General features: G+C 53.6%; 1 protein-coding gene across 3 annotated transcripts in view; it reads left to right on the forward strand.

Annotated features, from left to right (window-relative positions):
* The first annotated feature begins 2,720 nt into the window (after positions 1 to 2,720).
* The window catches only part of TTC7B (tetratricopeptide repeat domain 7B), a 278,705-nt gene continuing 261,450 nt past the window's right edge, over positions 2,721 to 19,975 (forward strand). The window contains exon 1 of one of the 3 annotated variants that reach the window (XM_055288412.2): positions 2,721 to 3,015. In XM_055288412.2, the coding sequence (XP_055144387.1) occupies positions 2,895 to 3,015 (121 nt within the window). In that variant the 5' untranslated portion in view covers positions 2,721 to 2,894. The remainder of the gene's footprint in view (positions 3,016 to 19,975) is intronic. The other 2 variants (XM_055288413.2, XM_055288414.2) reach the window with 2 other exon arrangements.

Below are 19,975 nucleotides of genomic sequence, written 5' to 3' on the forward strand. Positions count from 1 at the left end.
GTCTGTCAGATGTTGAGCAAGGCTGCCCAGTGACCTTTGGCCCGTGTCTGAAAGAAGGCACAGGAATCTGTCTCCCGGACCAGATGGAGAACATTCCCAGCAAATCTGGAGAGACAGACTGGAGTTGGGAGAACAGGAGGGTGTCAGGAGAGAGGAAACATCTCCTGTGGAGATTTCTCCTTCCCTTCCTGCTCCCTCTTGGTGGAAGCTAAGGGCCAGGGCACTAAAGCGTCCCCTGTTGAAACTCTAACATTCTAGTTCCCCTTTCCCTGGGCTGTTCACAGTGTCCAGGGCCTGTCAGCTCAACTCCCATCACCTCGGCAGTCCCTGAGGCGCCTGAAAGTGATACTGGTCACATCAGAAAACGCCTCCTGATCTTTCCTCCTTACCTCTCTTAAATGTCTGTGATTCAGCCTCCTCATTGGTAAACCGAGGTCCACAATGTCTGTTCTTCATCAGCTCCAGGCTGTGGTGGAAATGAGAACCTGCATGTGACTGCTCTTGGAAAGCTGGAGTAAGGGCACCCAGAAGGAACGACGATGACCCCTCAGTGCCTCCTCGTGACTGCGAGCGGGCTACGGACACTTCCAGACTGACAGCTTCACTCTCAAATGCAGGACCCAGAATCCAACACCGCCACCACCACAGCTATTTCCCTGGCAGTATTCTCAACACTGCAGTCACAGTATAGTCCAAAGTGTAGGTCTGATAATGCCACTCTTCTGTGAAAAGCCCTGCAGGGCTGCTCCATGTCACCAGAGTAAAAGCCAAAGTCTTTTTTTTCTTGTCTTTTTTTTTTTTTTGAGACGGAGTCTCGCTCTGTCGCCCAGGCTGGAGTGCAGTGGTGCGATCTCGGCTCACTGCAAGCTCCGCCTCTCGGGTTCACGCCATTCTCCTGCCTCAGCCTCTCAGAGTAGCTGGGACTACAGGCGCCCGCCACTACGCCCGGCTAATTTTTTGTATTTTTAGTAGAGACGGAGTTTCACCGTGGTCTCGATCTCCTGACCTCGTGATCCGCCCGCCTCGGCCTCCCAAAGTGCTGGGATTACAAGCGTGAGCCACCGTGCCTGGCTCTTTTTTTTTTGAGACCGAGTCTCGCTCTGTCGCCCAGGCTGGAGTGCAATGGCGCCATCTTGACTCACTGAAAGCTCCGCCTCCCGGGTTCACGCCATTCTCCTGCCTCAGCCTCCCAAGTAGCTGGGACTACAGGCGCCCACCACCATGCCCGGCAAATTTTTTACAATATTTTTAGTAGAAACGGGGTTTCACCATGTTAGCCAGGATGGTCTCAATCTCCTGACGTGATCCACCCGCCTTGGCCTCCCAAAGTGCTGGGATTACAGGTATGAGCCACCTCGCCCGGCCAAAAGCCAAAGTCTTATAATGGCCCGCCAGGCACTACACAGAACGCCCCCCAACCTCTCAGAGCTCATCTCCTGCCTCGGCCCGTCTCCTTCACTCCACCCAGCCCCTCTGGCCTCTGCCATTTCTCCATCCCACCCAATGTGCTCTAACCCCAGAAACTTCGCACTTGTGGTGTTCTCTGCCTGGGATACTCCTCCCCCAGAGATATCCTCATGGCTCCCTCTTACTTTCTTCAAGTCCAATGTCACCTCCATGAGGCCATCCCTGACTGCCCCATTTTAAATGGCAACACTTGCTCAGGCTGAAGTGCGTTCACTGCTCACTGCAGCCTCCACCTTCTGGGCTCAAGCAATCATCCTGCCTCAGCCTCCTGAGTAGCTGGGATTACAGGCATGAGCCACCCGCCTGTCCCAACTCTTTATGTTCCTCACTGGACCCTTCTCTGTTTCTTCAAATAGCCATTTTTACAGTCTAGTTTACTACTTTATTTTGCTTATTTTTCCCCCAAACTGGAATGTAAGCTCTCTCAAGGCCGGAATTTTGTCTTTTTAGTTCACAATTCTATTTCTGGCACCTAAAACAGCACCCAGCACGTAGTAGGTGATCACTAGACAGTTGATTCACTGAACACAGCGGGACACCTCCCTAGCTCTTAGTCTAGGTGGCCAAGACAGGAGGCCTCACCAGTGACTGTGCCTTTCCCTCAGGGGGTCCGAGAGCTGGCGTCTGAGAGTGGCAGCCCCTGCCCGGCCCTGCTCAGCCGTCTAGGGCACCCCGGCAGGTGCTGTGCCTTGCCTGGGATGGAGGAGTCTCCGTCCACCTCTGGCTGGGTAGGGGCTAAGGCTGCAGGGCAGAGGGGCACCTGCTAAGGGGCACAGGCCAACCGGGCCCCAGGGAACCGCTGGCCACCTGAGATGGCAGGACAAACTCGGGCCAGCCTCCCCCTACCCCTCACACCCGGCTCACTGGTCCCGTCAGGCGGTGACCTTCCCCACGGTCACTGCCCTTTCTTGGCCCTACTCCTGGGGGTCCAACCCGCTCCCAGGCTGTCGCTAGCTCCCTCCTGATTCTCTCCCTCCCCTTCATCCTGCCCAGACCCCTCACCCTTCTTGGTCAGATCTCTCTCCTACCCCGCTCCCCCACCCCCATCCCCACTTGCCCTCCGTCTCCACCCCGCCCCAGACACCCCCAGTCCCTCCCCCTGCCCTCCACGCCCACCCCGCCCTTCCTCCCGCGGGCCCCTGTCTCCCGCCCTAGCCCCCGCCCCGGCCCCAGCCCCGGCCCCGGCCCCCGCCCGTGCTGCGGCTCCGGCCCTGGCCGGCAGGGGCCGCTCCTCGCGGCGCCCGGGGCCCCGCCGCGCCCGCCGCCGCCGCCTGCCTCCCCGCCCCTTCCCCAGCCGGCGCTCCCGTTACGCCGCGGAGCCGGGAGCCGGAGCCCGAGCCCGCGGCGGCGGCGGGAGGCGGCGAGGGGGCGCCGCGGCGGCGGCGGTGGGGCCTGCGGGGCGGGCGGCCGGGCCCGGCCAGGCCGCCATGGCGACCAAGAAGGCAGGCTCGCGGCTGGAGACGGAGATCGAGCGCTGCCGCTCCGAGTGCCAGTGGGAGCGGATCCCCGAGCTCGTCAAGCAGCTGTCGGCCAAGCTCATCGCCAACGGTACGCGCCGGGCGCGCCGGCCTGGGCTGCGGGGGGCGCCGCGGCCTCCGCGGGAACGGGCCCCCGAGGCGCGGCCGGGCGCGGGGCGCGGGCAGGGGCGCGGCCGGGCCGCGAGGGAGCTGCGGCCCAGGGGATGTGCGCGGGGCCGGGGCCTGGGGGAGCCCGGGTGCCCTGGAGTCACGCGGTGTGGGGGTCCGGGGGGCGCCAGGAGCTGTCCCGGCGTGTGGGGCTCAAGCGTGCAGGGCGGGCTTCTGCGGAGTCTGGGGTGTCCGGGGGTCTCAGCGAGTCCGCTGCTCCACCGGGACCCCAGGAGGTCAGGGGCCGGCCTGGGGCTTCTAAGAAGTTGGAGGTGATGGGGGTGAGGGGGGTTCCTCAGGACATGGGTGAAATCCACAGTGTGTATATGGTGTGCTCAGGGAATCAGGATGTATTTATGGGGTCTTGAGAATGGGGTGTTGTACATAGACCCCTGGGGAATCTAGTTTGTAAACATATGGTGTTTAAGGGGTTCTGGGTGGAAGCGCAGACTCGGGGTGTGTGGGGTGGTGGTAGAAAGCAGGCTGGGGTGTGCGTCCTGGCGTTTGGAGAAGTAGCATCAAGGCTGCCGATCTAGAGAGGTCAGGGTTGGGAATAGAGGAGAAATAGAGTCAGGGGGACCTGGAGGGAGAATATTGTGAAGCGAGATGGGAATGTGGTTGAAGAATGTCGGGAGATGGAGTTGGGTGGGTGAGGGGTTGGTTCCTGGGCCAGAAGGGGGTCTGAGGCAGCCTCTGAGTAGGAGCCTGGTGCCTGGAGTTGGTTCATGACCCCTTTAACTGGATTGGTTCTTGTACCCAATCAAATAAAATTGCATCCAGAATCCCATTCCAGTGCACAGCTCCACGTGGCCTTATTTGTTTTGGAAGCGAGTATCTTTAATATTTGCTTGTCTTTTAGTACCCGCCTAAAGCGCAGGCACCAGCGCCCTGTGGCCAGAGGGCAGAGGGTTTGTCTCATTTCATCCTGGGCTTCCCCAGGCCGAGTGAGCACATGTTGGCTGAACAAATGAATGAAAGAGTGAATGAATGGATGGCGGGGCTGCTCTAAGAAAGGACATCTGCACTATTTTCAACCTTCTCACTTCAGACTACCCAGAAAGGAGAGGGATGTTACGTGTCCTCCTGGAGGGTAGTTTGTGTTTGTGTCCTATGGTATTAGTGCCTGGAAATTAGAATTTGGTTTTGCGCACTCTCAATGATGGGTGCGTGCTGTAGGCAGGTACCTTCTGGGTGAACGCAGGTGCCATGGTGTGTCAGGGGCATGGAGATAGCACAGACCCTACCCGGGCTCCGCTTGGTGGAAAATGTGGACTCTTCTCAGTTATGTCAGCCTTTGAGGAGATGGTGTTCAGCGCCCTGGGCCCCAGAGGCAGCTTGCCCTTGCCCTCCGTGTCGGGCTCACCTGCTTCTCCGCTTACCTGCAGCATTTTCTCTTTCCCTCTCGGAGTTGCACAGGCCTGGGTCTACTTTGTGGCTTCCCAGCTGTGTAGGCATAATGACACCTTCTGTGCAGGTTGATGTTAGGATTAAATGGGTTTATTTGTGAGCCTCCTAGTCTTTTTTCTTCTGAATCCACTTGTTTCCTGCTGTCTTTGCTTATTCATTCACCCAATATTTGCGTGCCCACCTGTGCCAGTCACAGAACAGTGGTGAACAGCACTGACCAAGCCCCTGCCCTCATGCCCTCATCCTGCTCTCAGGAGGCAGGTGATAAGCAAATATGGAAATAAATAAACAGCACAGCTTCAGATAGTGAGAAGTAATTGATACAAAACAGATGAGTTAATGTGATTGAGAATGACAGGCAGATGAAGGGGGACTCAAGCTATGGTGGTCCCTGGAATGAGAGGGTAGATGGGTTTTTGGTGGCCTGGGCCCTTCCTATTCACCTTCATGGCCGCCGAAAGGCTTAGCTCTCTTCCCAGGGGCTGCTCCTGATGGCCTGAGATGCAGTCATGAGTGGGGCTTGGGGAGTGGGGTTTGCGGGGACACTGTGGTCCATGGGTCGGTGTGCAAGTTCAGTTTGGGGAAACTCATGGGAGATAGATTTTTGTCCTAGAGACTCACATGGTGAGTGGTAGCCATTGATGACAAAAAGTTAACCAGACTTGAAAAGATCAGACAGAGTGAGTGCTCAGAAAAATAAAACGATGAAGCCAAGCAAAAGATGAAACCAAACTGGAATGATCGTGGCCCTACTTTGGTGTTTGCAGGAGGAGCCTTCCCTCCCTTTGACTGGTGAGGTCTTCCCACTCTCGGACTGGTAGAGGGACTTCTTCCTGGCTTTTGGGGCACCGGCTCCCCCATAGATTCTCGGGTGCATGAGCACAAGTTCTGGGCAGATTTTGCAAAATCCTGAAGTTAAAGCATCTTCTGCTTAGAATAAGGAAAGCAAGTGAATGTCACATTTGTCACACTAAGACAGTTGCCTTGAAAACAACCACAGGCAAAAAACAAAAAAAAAAGAGAGTACTGTGTTCGGAGCCAGCCAGACGGGGGCCTGATTCTTGTGACCTTGGCCACTTCTTGACTTCGTGACATTGGCCAAATCACTTAACCACTCTGAGCCTCAGTCTTCTCATTTTAGAATGGGATTTAAATGACTTACCTTGCAGGGGTTTGTTATGAGGGTTAAAGTAGCTAATGCCTCTCAGGGCCAGCCACTCATTCCTTCCTTCCTTCCACAAAGATTGAGTACCTGCTCTGTGCTAGCCACTGTTTTAGGCACTGGAAATACACCAGTAAACAAAACAGACAAAAATGGCAAAAATCTCAGCCCTTATGAAACTCACATCCCAGTAGGGAAGGGGCAAGGAGACAGATAATCAATATAATCATTAGGTAAAGTTTACAGGGTGTCAGATGGTGGTCAGTGCTATCAAAGAGAAAAAGGGGAAGGGGAATTGGTGCTTTGGAGTGGGCTGGGAGTGGGGGATGCAGGAACTACTAGTTTAAATAGGGTGGCCCTGAAAGGCGTCCCCAAGAAGGCAGCATCCGAGATGAGATCTAAGGAGGTGGAGAAGCGTGTTCTAGGGAGGGAACTTCAAGGGCAGAAAGTGGCGGGGCCTGGTAGGCTGAAGGTAAGGCTTTGGCTTTCCTGTGAGTGAGACAGGGCCACGGGAGAGTTCTGAGCAGAGGAATCCCTCCTTCCCAAAGCTCCCACTTGTAGTGGGCTTCCCCACCCAGCAGCATTAGCTCCTTACGGGAAGGAAGCGTGGCAGCCCCTCCCCGTTAAGGACTCTAAACAGTGGACACTTTCAGAGCGTACTGCCCCAGCCTGGCTCCTTTGAGATGAATTGGTTTAGACGTTTTGCCAAGAAGTGGATAGGGAAGAAAAGGACAAATGCCAAGTTGAAAACTGAACCCAGAAGTCTGTCTTCTTCCTTGTACCCTACTGTAGTCACCATTTTCATTGCACCATCTCAAAACACCCAAATGTGGTGGTAGCTAGCTGTGTGCCAGGCCCAGGTGAGTCCCAGCAAGAGAGTGGTCACCTAAGTTAAGGGTGAGGGTGGGAGACAGACCCCCGGAAGCTTAGGCCCTCGTGGGCTGAAGTGTGGCCCGGGGATGAGCGGCAGGAGCACCACCGGGAACCTGTGAGAAATGCGGATTCTTGGGCCGGCTTCAGACGTGCGGGGTTAGAATCCACATCTCAGCAAGGTGTCCAGGGGTTTGGGGGACTCAGAGAAGCCTGAGGTGTCCTGGCTTGGAGCTGAGGCAGCAGCCTGAGTGCTCAGGGGTAAAGACAGAGCTGCACACCGGCTTCATGTGGGCTCACAGGTCGGTCCTGGTCTCTGGGAAGACAGGCCCAGCTGTCCTCTCTCTCCAGAATGTCACCCTCCAGCCTCCCCATGATGAGGTCACCACTGTGTGTGAAAGTGCAGTGACCTGGCACCGGGGCTAAAATTTGGACCTTACCTGTAGTGGCTAGGTGATCTCCAGCCAGGTTCTTAGCCTCTCAGAGCCTGCCTTTCCTCCCTGCTCAGCCAGCTCAGAGTGCCCACTCTTGGTACCTGTGAGGATTCAGTGGGATGGTACCTGTCAGCCAGGGCACATGGTCATAATGGGGTTGGTTCCCTGCAGCTGACCCTGTGTGACCCTGGGCAAGGTAGGCCAGGTCCCAGCTGTCAGCCTGGCAGGGAAAAAAGAGAGTGGGGGACCAAGAAATGACACACTTGAGCTAGTGCCCGGTCAAGACTCCCGCCTATTGCAATGACACAGACAGGCACATTGGAGGTCTGTGACCATCCTGACGGACGGCCGCTCCCTTTTCTGAGGCAGTGTGGCTTCCCTCCTTCCCCAGCTTGTTAATCTTCTTAGGCGAGCTCAGCGACTGAGTTCACTTAGAAAGATTAGGCCCCAAATGGTAGCTTGTCCCTTAGGAGATCATTGCCTGTCAGATCCTACAAGATTTTGAGACATTTTAATTACCTCGTGGTGATGGGTAGGTAGGGAAATGGTGCCTGAAACAAAGAGTATTTCTGGGGCATAGTTTGGTAAGCAAATGTCTCCAGACCATGAAGAGGGTGCGGAGATCTGTGTTGTTTTAAGTGCGGTCATCTACAGCGATGTGGCTTCCCCTTGGTGGAGGGTGCAGGGTGCTGGGCTCCTAGGCGCCATCTGGTCATGCACACCCTCCTGTGAAGGAGAGGAGTCGGGGTGGACTGTGGTCCTCCCTGGCTGGCCTGAGGGTCTTCTCTGGAAACAGGACTGAGGTTTAACTGAGAGTCTCTGCTGTGGGGTGAGGCGGCCCCTATTGTTTAGAGGTGGCTTCTTTGGACATACCTGGGGCATCACAGACTCCTGGGAGCCCAACTGCTCCCAGAAGGAGGGGAAGGACACCAGTGAGACCTCTGGTGACCCTCTGTTTTGGCCTTTCTGGGCCAGTCTTCCTGCTTTCAAACACTCTGTCCTCTTGTCCTCAGAAGACCACACCTTTGTGGCAGACCATATGTCCTGATTTTTGGATTCAGAAGACTCATTTATTTGACAGTGACTGATTGATGGCACTGAGCTAGGATTGGGGCTCGTGGCCATGGTAGTCAGGGCAGAAGGACCTGGATGTCTTGTGGCTGTGCACAGTGGGGCTGGGGCTGCACAGCTCGTCCCCAGCCTCATCCATCTGCTTGGTCTGGCCAACCTTTCCAGCATGTCCTCATGTCACCTGCTGCACTGCCTTCATTCCCCCGACTTCCCTCGGCTACTTTGGCCTCCTGGACCCTTCCACACACCTTGCTTATTGTCTGTGCACCTTTGCTCACACTATTTGACTCGAATCCTCTCTGCAGATCAAAAGCCTACCCATCTGTCAAGGTCTGGTTCAAGTTCCTCCCAGCTGTCCTTTCATCACAGAAAAGGCTGTTTGCCTCACAGAAGACAATCATACAATGCTAGAACCAGAGAAGACCTTACAGATTATGCTGTGTAGCAGTTTTCAAACTGTGCTGTTAAGGAACCCCTCTGGGAACATGCTTTAGGGCTCTGGTGGTTGGGTGAGCAGGCCTCACTCGCTGGAGCAGTTATACTTTTCCTTAAGGTTTCCTTTGAAGGAAGGGCGAATACACTTTTAAAACAAAGAACTTTGAAACCCATTGATGTAGTTCACCCTCTTATAGATGACAAAACAGTGCCGGAGAGGGAGATGTCTTCCTTAAAGCCACCAACCAGCAAGTGGCAGAAGCAAGCAGAGTGGGTAAGAGCCCTGGCTTGGAGTTGGGTTGCTTGATTTCAAAGCGTGGCTCACCTGCTTCCTATGGGGGGTAACCTTCAACTTGCAAAGCCCCCTTTGGTGACACAACATCCAAAACCCTTTTCGGAAGCCCTTGGGGCCAGATGTATTTCAGAATGCAGAATTTTTTGGAACATGTTTTGTGTACTGCACATTATGTGACATTCCCAATGGGGTCTGGGGCGGCATTTTGTAATAAAACGGGTCAGTATTTCTGCATCAAAGCATATGAGCAGTCACTGCAAAAGGGAGAAATAGACTATAAATAGGCTCACATGGGTTCCGTTGAGGTTTCTGCCATCCCATAAATGATTAACAACAAAAAACAACTTTTGGTTTTGAGAGAGTCCTAGATTTCAGAAACTGTAGGTAAGGTATTATGAACCAGTAATAATAGTGCCAAACTTATAGGGAGGTTGTAAGGATCAAATGAAGAAAAAACCAAAATACCTAAAAGTGCTTCTTAGTACCTGCATAGAGTGAGCCTTCACTAGCTACCAGCTGTTGTCTGTTGCTGGTAGTGGTGGGTGTTATCCACTCCCATCTCCCAGCTCAGGGCTGTTTCCCTCCCGTACTCCACTGATTTTGGCATGTGCCTTGTCTTCTTACCAAATGGTCAGCTTCTAGAGGGCCAATTCTACCTTTCCGGCCCCATGACATGAGTTGGGTTCATAGCACATGCTGTGTTGAATTGGCTCGGCTTTCATGAGCAGTTGGAACAGGCGTAAGTAAGGAAGTCAGGCCGAGGGTTTTCCAAAATGGAAGCGATGGCCAAGTTACATGAATATTACGTGATGACTCTGGCCCTGAGAAATGGCATCCTGCAAGGACAAATGTTTGCCCTTGGGGTTGGTGGGGTCTTGTGAGTCAGGGCCAGCCAGAGGCTCCCTGGTTGTTAATCCAGCATTCTCCACCCCTGTCCCCCAGCCCGGACTCCCACCCATTTTCCTCCTTGATTGGGCCCAGTTTTGTTCAGCTGTCAGCAGTGGTGCTGTGTGCTTCACTGTAGGGGCCCTGGCCCCAGTAGATACACTCCCTTGCCTGTGATTGGCTGAAGTGCAAGCATGTGAATTAGTTCTGACCAATGAGACATCAGGGAGCATTTGCTCAGTGGAGGGGCTTCTGGGAAAGATTTCCTTGGGCTTAAGGGTGACATCCATGCTTAAAAAGGAAGAAGTAGTCTCTCTTTTTCCCCTGGAAATCGTTCATATCTTTGAGGCCTGGAGCTGTGGCCATCTTATGGCCATGAGGGCACCTGACCCAGGAGTAAGGCAGACCCAAGGAGGGTGGCAGTGCAGACAGACAAGAAGAATCTCACTTGATTATATCACTAGGCTGCTGATGGCAATTGGGCCTGGAGCAGCCCTTCTCTGGACTTCCTGTTATGTGAGAGAATAAATTCCTTCTTGTTGAAGCCACCCTGACTCAGGCGTTTGGTCATTACTGGCTGCTGAAGGCATTCTAACTGGCACACCTCTTACTTACCCAGAGCACCCCTGCACCCCAGCTGCCCGGCCAGCTGTGCCCTGGGCACTCAGGAATGGCCTTTGGTCCTTATTCACATTGGCCACACGTGGGTGGATTCCTACCCCTCTGAGTGACCTCATGCTTGGTAGATGGTGGCGGGTTGCAGGCCTTTGACATGTGTGAAAGCCAGTGTCTCCCACCTGGGAAGTCCAGGAAGAGGGATGAGGTTTTCTGAGACCTCAAAAGCATTCCCGTCAGCCACCAAGACAAGGATGAGCGGATGTCTGACCCAGAGATAGGTCAAATGGGTGCCATATAAATATGAAAGATGGCCACAGCCACAGGAAAGCTAATGGAGTGGCTGCAGCCCTTCCCCCCATGGGATCTGTCTGTCCCTGCTCATTAAGTGTGGCTAGTGGTGGCAGCGCCAGAACCATGTAGACCAGATCTGGTCTGGTCCTTTCAGAGGCCACCAGGCCTGGAGTCAGAATCTTCTGCATTTGCCCTCCAAGCCACCTTGTATACATCACTTGATCATCTGAAACTGTAGCTGTCCTGACTTGATGAGTGTTGAAATAGTGCTAGCAGGGAAGAAGAATGAACTGCATTTCTTGAGTCTCTCTCTCTCTCTATCTCTCTCTCTCTCTCTTCATTTTTTTGTAGAGACGGGTTTCCCTATGTTGCCCAGTCTGGTCTCAAACTCCTGGGCTCAAGCAATCTTCTTCCCTCGGCCTCCCAAAGTGCTGGGATTACAGGCGTGAGCCACTGTGCCCGGCCTCTTGGGTCTCTCTTGTGTGCCAGATTCTGGCTATGAACTTTTACATAGATCTCAGTTAATCATCACAACAAGCGAATGAGGTCAGGGGTAATTCTCATTCAGGGATTGAGTAGACTGAGGCTAGAGCTGTTAATTGAACTGGATTCTAGCCCACTTCCAACTAGTTTCACTGTTCTTCTATTACACTAATGTTTTTCTAAACTGGTTGGATCAAAGAATCACTTAGACAGCTTGTTAGAATCCAGATTGCAAAGCCCCATTCCCAGAGATACTGATATAGTAGGTCTGGGGTGGAGCTGGGGTTCTGCATTCTTAAGCTCCCAGTGCTGCAGGTATGCGACATGCTTTGAGTAATACTAAACTAAGTGTCGTTTACAGATTACCAGACATCTTGGCTGAGGTTGGTGATTCTCTCGGCCCAAGGTAGAAGCTGGAAATCTACATTTTTAAACAGCCTCAGGTAGTTTGAGTAGGCAAGTGTGGGAGCCTTTGCTCTGAGCCACAATGGTTAGCATTTAATGAGCACCTACTATGTGTGGGCACAGCACCAGGTATCAGAGGGGCATCAGAAGAAATAGAGTGAGCAGGTCACCAGGCAGGGAAACTTACAGTTCAGGATTGTCGCTCAACCTCTGGACAGCAGGGTCCCCTGGGGGCTAGTTAGCAACTCCGATGGGCAGGCTGGGCCCGAGCTTCTGCTTCAGGAGGTCTTAGTGGTTTGGGGACTCAGGAAGCGGGATCCCAGGGCCCCAGGTGATTATGGTGCCCGGAGTTCTAGGACCAGACTTTAGACATGGTTGTCTGGGTGGGAGACAGAATGTGACCCTGTAGCCTGAGGACAGCAATGACAGCATTGCTTACAAGGCACAGAGGGTACAGCTGGGAGCCTGGAGAGGCCAGACTCAGTGGCAGTGAGTGGGTAAGCAGGGCCTGGCAGGGCACCAGGAGGAGGATCTTGGGCAGGGTGGTGGCGTGAGGGTGACCAACTCGTCCTGGTTGGCCCGAGACTTTTCTGGTTTTAGCATCCAAAGTCCTGAGTCCCAGAAACTCCCTCAGTCCTGGGCAAGTGGAACAGCAGTTCACCCTTTCGGGTAGATAGAGGTATTTTAGCAAAGGGGTAAGGAACCCCGGGCAGGAGAAAGCAGTGGGCTTTGCCCTGTTAGACCTGGGTTCAGATCTCAGTTCTGTCACTTCCTGCTTGTCTGGCCTCGAGTGAGTGAGTGACTTAACTTCTCCGAGCCTCACTCTTTTTGTTTTTGAGATAGGGTGTCACTCTGTCGCTCAGGCTGGAGTGCAGTGGTGTGATCACGGCTCAGTGCAGCCTCAACCTCCCAGGCTCAAGCAATCCTCCCACCCCAGCCTCCCGAGTAGCTGGGATTACAGGCATGCGCCACTATGCCCAGCTGATTTTTGTATTTTTTGTAGAGATGAGGTTTCACCATGTTACCCAGGCTGGTCTTGAACTCCTGGGCTCAAGTGATCTGCCCGCTTTGGCCTCCCAAAATGCTGGGATTACAGGTGTGAGTCACTGTGCCTGGCCTAAGCCTCACCTTTATCTGCAAGGTTGTTTTGTGGAGTAAATGAGACAGTGCCGTTTCCGGCACCAGCATTATTTGAAAGCAGCCTGACTGAGTCAGGAGTCTTGTGTGTGGAAGTAGGATAGAAAGGTTCAGATGCTCGGTTTCTTTGCAAAGGTTGCAGGGGGCAGGTGGACTGATAACAGCAGCAGTGATAGTGGATGTAGCAAGCCCTGCAGCGGGGAGATGGGGTTCTGGTTGTACTGATTGTGACTCAGGCCCAAAGCTAAAGCAGCGCAGTGTTGGCTGGGTCACAGAACGAGGCAGTGCAGAACACGGGCTTCAGCCCACGGCTGCCAGACTCCACAGTCCTCCTCCTCCAGCCGTTCATTCAGTGCTTTGGCGAGCCCAGCACAGAATGTGGGGGTGCTGTGTGTGTAGTGGGGATGCAGACAAGAATGTGACCACTAGACTCTCAGCCCCGGGAGGGCAGGACTTTGTTCATTGCTGTATCCCAACCACCAGTAACAGTGTCTGGCATACAGTTGGTGCTCAATTAATTATTCAATGAAACGGAATTGTTGACTTTTTTTGTGTTCGTGTCAAGTACTTCCAGGAACAGAGAAGAAACTCTTAAGTTTTTTCTTTCTCATCTGATAAAATCTTTGCATGTCAGCTGCTTATCCTGCAAGGTTAAGCAGTCCCTTCCAGAGGCAAAGGCCACAGCCCCACCTTCCCCAGGGGGGATCAAGGAGGCCAAGTGCCCCGGGGCATTGAGCTATGCCCGCTGCAGGGCTCACAGGAGTGGCTCTGATGAGCTGAGGCAGGGCACGGACCCCCTGCAGGGCGGCTAATTCCCCATATCTCTTTGATGAGAGTCTCACTAGTGGTCTCTGTTCCGCTTCAGGCTTTATCTCGTTGCAGCCTCACTTAAACCCCAAATAATGCCCGAGGGAAAAGCGAAGCCAGGTCTGGGTACTGTTGAGTCCCTCCTTACCCCTGTTCCAACCTTGCAGGTAGAGGTGGGGCTTAGGCTGGCGCGGTGGCCCATGCCTGCAATCCCAGCAGTTTGGGAGGCCAAGGTGGGTGGATCCCCTGAGGTGAGGATTTCGAGACCAGCCCAGCCAACATGGTGAAACCCTGTCTCTACTAAAAGTACAAAAAAATTAGCCGGGCGTTGTGGTACACGCCTGTAATCGCAGCTACACGGGAGGCTGAGGCAGGAGAACAGGAGAATTGCCTGAACCCGGGAGGTGGAGGTTGCATTGAGCCGAGATCGCACCACTGCACACTACCCTGGGTGACAGAACAAGACTTTGTCTCCAATAAAAAAAAATAAACAAAGAAAATTATTAAAAGAACACCTTGGCCTCTGCCCTTGAGGAATTTACTGAGATTCATTACTCATCAAACTCTTACTGAACACCTACTGTGTGCCAGCCACTGGCCTGAGGCCCTGGACTGATGTCTAAGATGCACCTGGAACTCTTAGCAGACCCAGGCACGTGCTCAGGGCCAGGAGTGGCTGTGGGCGTCCACCTGAGACCTAGTCCCACACCGAAGACTGTTGGTGTCATCTCCAGGGTGGCTGTGTGGCCCTGCCTGCCTGGGGCTCCGGGTGAGTCCTGGCTTGCTGGTGGGGCTGACGGAATGCCCACGACCTTCCCTTCCTGTGGCTTTTGTAGACCTGCATGGTGGACACTTGCTGAGCAGCCTTCCCCAGGGAGGGGTTCAGGTCCCTTCCACCGCCCCTCTGTGGTCCTCATCTCTCCGCAAATGCAGATGGGCTCAGCCCTTTTGCCGTGAGGCCTGGTTCCCTTGAGGAACTGCACCCCCGGCCCTTGCAGGCCTGAAGCCTAACAGGAAGCAGTGTTTTCTCTGAAGTGAGCTAGCCCCAGTGAGTGTTCAGTCGACCAGGTGCCAAGCCCTGGGACCCACAGTAAATGCTGCCTACCAGGCCAAGGGAGGTGACTCACCACTGAGTCTCAGGCCCTGAGGCCTGGGGAGGTGGTCTCTGAGACCCTTTGCAGCTGGCTTGCAGCCTGTGGCACCCCTTCCTGGCCTCTGCTCCACCGCACTCACAACCGTGCTGAGCCTCCTTTCCGCCTGGAATCACACTTGGGAAACTCCTGCCATGCTTGGAGAAGTCCCTCAGGCCCGGCCCAGATCTCACTTGCTCTGGACACTCCTCTCAGCGTCCCGGGGGCCTCTCCACACCACCAGGCCAGGACTCAGTGCCACTTGTCCGCCCACAGACCTGCAGCCTTGAGGCTTCAGCTCTTTCTTTTCTTTTTTTTTTGTTTTTTTGAGACGGAGTCTCCCTCTGTCACCCAGGCTGGAGTGCAGTGGTGATCTTGGCTCACTGCAAGCTCCGCCTCCTGGGTTCACGCCATTCTCCTGCCTCAGCCTCCCGAGTAGCTGGCACTACAGGTGCCCACCACCATGCCCGGCTAATTTTTTGTAGTTTTAGTAGAGATGGGGTTTCACCGTGTTAGCCAGGATGGTCTCTATCTCCTGAGCTCATGATCTGCCCGCCTCAGCCTCCCAAAGTGCTGGGATTACAGGCGTGAGCCACCGCGCCCGGCCACAGCTCTTTCTTCCGGCTCTCTGCGAGGGTGTTGAACTCGCCTGTGTGGAGCTGGCTTCCTGAGAGGCCATTTCCAAGCCCTCCGGGCCGGCCTGATAACATCCCCCTGCCTGGTAGAGTCACTTCCTGCCCTGCTGGGCTCCGGGGACAGGCCAAACCAGCTCTACGCTAATGACTTTCAGGTTACCTTTTCTTGTATCAGGCTTCTCTAGGAATTTTGTGTGTGTGTGTGTGACCAGCGTACTCATCTCTTCTGCCAGTGTAGCGGAAGGATTGTCTTCTCTTCCCACACTTTACTCTCCCATCCTGTTCTTCTAGCCTCTGCGCTGTGTGTATAGATGTGGGGGGAGGCTTGGCACAAAGCCTGGTCTCTGACTACCAAGATTTTCCCAGAATATTGTTTCTGCCAACTTCTTCTGGGCCCCTTCATCTTTGCCTTTTGCCATCTTTGCTTTTCAGTCAAGAGTTCCAAATAGCCAGGCCCTCTGAACTGGGCCACAGTTTAAACCAAGAGAGTTATGGGAGTTGGGAGGAACCAGCGGGAGCCCTGTGGTGGGAATGGGAAGGTCTGGATTCTGGCCCACAGTCATGGCCAGACTGTGTCCCAGGCACCCCAAGGGACAACCCGCTTGGTTGGGCTCCGTCTGTGAAGGGGAGATATATTGATTGGTTGATTCCAGAAATATTTATGGAGCCCCTCCTGTGGCCCAAGCACTGCAGCTAGAACATAAGTATAAGGGGATAGATGGAGGTAGGGGCTAGGTGGTAAGTTACAAGGATTTTGGCCTTCACTTGGGGGGAGAGTGGAACCACTGGAGGGTTTAGAGCGGAGGGGTGACCTGGTATGGCTTACATGGGGTCAACTCATTCATATTTTCTTTTTTTTGAGTCAGAGTCTCATTCTGTCACCCAGGCTGGAGTGCAGTGGTGTGATCTCAGCTCACTGTAACTTCTGCCTCCTGGTTTCAAGCGATTCTCCTGCCTCAGCCTCCCCAGTAGCTGGGATTACAGGTGTGTGCCACCACATTCAGCTAATTTTTTGTATTTTTTTTTTTTTTTTAGCAGAGACGGGGTTTCATCATGTTGGCCAGGCTGGTCTCGAACTCCTGACCTTAGGTGATCCGCCTGCCTCGGCCTCCCAAAGTGCTGGGATTACAGGCGTGAGCCACTGCAGCCGGCCTCATCCATGTTTTCTAGGAGAGGTGTGTGCCCTTCTCTTCTAACCCCGCTGCTTGACAGCATCCCTGCCCTGTTATACCTGGCTCTCTGCCTCTCCACACCTGCACCTTCGCAGCTGTGTCCCTGGGGAGTACCCGTCAACCCTACTGACCACTTGCAAATGGTGACCAAAGACCTGGAGGAGCACCGCCGCTCTTCAGTAGGTCAGATTCCCATGCTCCAAAGTGTCTGTTCCATGTGCTTCTCCCTCCCTTCCTTTGAAAGCCACCCTTTCACGCCTAGCTCATGACCTTGCCTCATACTTTACCGAGGAAATAAAAGCAATTAGGAAACTCCCTTGTTTCATGCCACTAACTCGACCAGCTTTCCCCTCTGTCACTGCTGGCGCCCTCTGTCACTGCTTGGAGCCCTCACTCCCTTCAGAGGCCAGCGGGTCCTTCACCTGTGCTCAGAATCCCTTCCATTCTCACCCTCTCAGGACCAGGCTGCCGCAGCCTTCACTTCTCTCCTGACCCTTCCCTTCAGCAGGCACAGGCACACTAGACTTCCCTGCTAAAGGCTCCCTGAACCCCCATCGCTGTCTAAGGACTGGCCCAGCCCCCGCCAACCCTTCCCTAGCAAACCCTCAGTCCAGTGAGTTAGGCTCGTACCCTGCAGTCCCCTGAGAAGCCTCATGTCGAGGCTGCCCACTGATGTGGCCTGTGTGCTGCCAGGTCTAATGGCTAGTCTGTGATCTTACACTTGATGTTCCAGCTGCTTTCTTTTTCTTTTTTTTTTTTTTTTCTTCCTGAGATGGAGTTTTCGCTCTTGTTGTCTAGGCTAGAGTGCAATGGCGCGATCTCGGCTCACTGCAACCTCCACCTCCAGGGTTCAAGCGATTCTCCTGCCTCAGCCTCCTGAGTAGCTGGGATTACAGGCGCCCGCCACCATGCCCAGCTAAATTTTGTATTTTTAGTAGACACGGGGTTTCACCATGTTGGCCAGGCTGGTCTCGAGCTCCTAACCTCAGGTGATCCACCCGCCTCGGCCTCCCAAAGTGCTGGGATTACAGGCGTGAGCCACCGTGCCCGGCGCTCCAGCAGCTTTCAACGCACTCAAATACCCCTCTTTCTAGAAACCCTTCCTAATCTTGGTTTCAGTAGCAGACATGGTCGCGGTTTCTCTTCCCAGGTCCTTCCCACTCAGTCCTCCAGCTTTGATCTGGACTTAATTTCTCTGCTTGGATATTGAATGCTGTCTCACATTTCACTTGGCTCAAACAGAGCTCTTGGTTTTATTCCTCCTCGCCTCAGTAAATGGTAAAATGGCTCCACTCTCCACTCCACTGTGCTATCTCAAATCGAGGATTTATCTTCAACCCCTCTCCTTTCCTTATCTTGTGTGCTCATTTCCTGTGGCTGATGTAACAAATTATCGCTCATTTGCTGGCTTCAGACAATGCAGATGTCTTCTCTTAGCGTTCTGGAGGTCAGAGTCAGAAATGGGTCTCACTGGGCGAAGTTCAAGTGTCAGTGGTTTCGTGTTCCTTCCGGGGACTCTTGGGAAGGACCTGTGTTTGTGCCTTTTCCAGCTTCTAGAGGCCACCGGCACTGCATAACTGCAGTGCCATCTTTTTTTTTTTTTTTTTTTGATAGAGTCTTGCTCTGTCTCCCAAGCTGGAGTGCAGTGGTATGATCATGGCTCACTGCAGCCTCGACCTCCCGGGCTCAAGTGATCCTCCTGCCTCAGCCTCCTCTGTAGCTTGGACTACAGGTGTGCACCACAAAGCCTAGCTAATTTTAAAAATTTGTATAGAGACAAGGTCTCACTATGTATGCACCATAACTCATTTAACAGGTCTCCTGTCAAGGACCGTATAGCCTGGTCTCAAACTCCTGGGCACAAGCAATCCTCTTGCCTCAGCCTCCCAAAGTTCTAGGATTATAGGTGTGAGCCATCGTGCCTGGCCACCTTCCTCCTTCTTTAAAGCCAGAGGTTTAGTGTCCTCTAGTCGTTCTCCCTACTTCCGTCCTAACATCTCCTTGGACTCTGACCTTCTAACTTCCCTCTTCTAAGGACCCAGTGGGCCCACCTAAATAATCCAGGATAATTCTCCTATCTCAAGATCCTTAATTACATCTGCAAAGTTCCTTTTGCCATGTAAAACAACATATCCACAGGTTTCAGAGATGAGGATGTGGACATGTCTGGGGGCCATTATTCTGTCTGCCACACCTCCAGTTTAATCCATTAGTAAGTCTTGTTTTCTTTCACCTTCAAATGATGTCCCCACTCAGTCTGTTTCTCTCTTTCTGCATATTTCTCACCTGGTCCTGCCCAAGTCACCATCACCTCTCACCTGACTACTACAGTAACCTCCTAACCATTTGTAGCCTTGCCTCCAGCCCCACCCTGGGTCCATTCTCCACAGGGCTGACAGAGGCATCTTTTAAAAACTTAAATCAGGCCGGGCGCGGTGGCTCACGCCTGTAATCCCAGCACTTTGGGAGGACGAGGCGGGTGGATCACGAGGTCAGGAGATCGAGACCATCCTGGCTAACACGGTGAAACCCTGACTCTACTAAAAATACCAAAAATTAGCCGGGCGTGGCGGCGGGTGCCTGTAGTCCCAGCTACTTGGGAGGCTGAGGCAGGAGAATGGCGTGAACCCAGGAGGCGGAGGTTGCAGTGAGCCAAAATCGCGCCACTGCACTCCAGCCTGGGTGACAGAGCGAGACTCCGTCTCGAAAAAAAAAAATAAATAAAAAAAAAACTTAGAGCATCTCATCTCCCTGCTTAAAAACCTTCAGACTCCCAATTGCACTTCACATGAATGCCAGACCCCTTGCCACAGTCTGTGCTTACCTACCCCTCTGTCTATCTCCACCCCAACGCCCTTCCCTCCACCCAGCCACACGGGCCTTCCTGCTGTTCCTGGAACACACCAGCTCTGTTCCCACCTTGGGGCCTTTCCAGGAGCTGCTCCTCTCCTGGAATGCTCCTCCCTCAGATCTGGCCATGACTGACTCCATCTCCTCATTGAAGTCTTGGATGCCCTGCCCTTGAGTCTTTCCATGATCTGACCATCCAGTCCACAGTAGCCCCAGTCACTCTCTTAATTCTCTGCACAGCTCTTACCACTGTCTGGCCCTTTTCTGGTTTATCTCTTTGTCTTCCCTGTCTAGAGTGTAAGGTCCTTGAGAGTAGAGACCCACTAGGTCCCGTTCATAGCTGTAAGTCCTTGGTGCTGGCAGTTGCTGAATGAATGGGGGTGATGTGCAAAGTGCCACCAGGACCCTCATAGCCCAGGCCGAGGGAGCAAGGGAGGCTGCTCCAAGCTGACCTGAAATGTGTCTTAAAGGATGCCTGGGATTTTGGCAGGAGAAGGGAGGGAGGGCATGACATGTCCAAGCACCCTTGGGTGAGTCAGATGGCCATGGCCTTGGAAAGATGCTGAGGACCTGGAGCACGGGTGCGTGAGGCTAGAGGCCCAGGGAGAGTGGGAGATGGGCTCTCGGTAGTGATCGCAGATGTAAAACTCCTTCCTTGGCTCTGAGATGATGGACTGAGCCAGGGGAACCCCTCTGGGGCAGCCAGAATAGCCACTCTAGACCAAGAGCACACAGTGACATGGGTCATCTTTCTTCTTTTTAAATTATCTGGTTCATGTTTTTTGTAGGTAATGAA

The sequence above is a fragment of the Symphalangus syndactylus genome, chromosome 8, assembly GCF_028878055.3.
Source record: "Symphalangus syndactylus isolate Jambi chromosome 8, NHGRI_mSymSyn1-v2.1_pri, whole genome shotgun sequence".
Lineage (NCBI taxonomy): Eukaryota > Metazoa > Chordata > Mammalia > Primates > Hylobatidae > Symphalangus > Symphalangus syndactylus.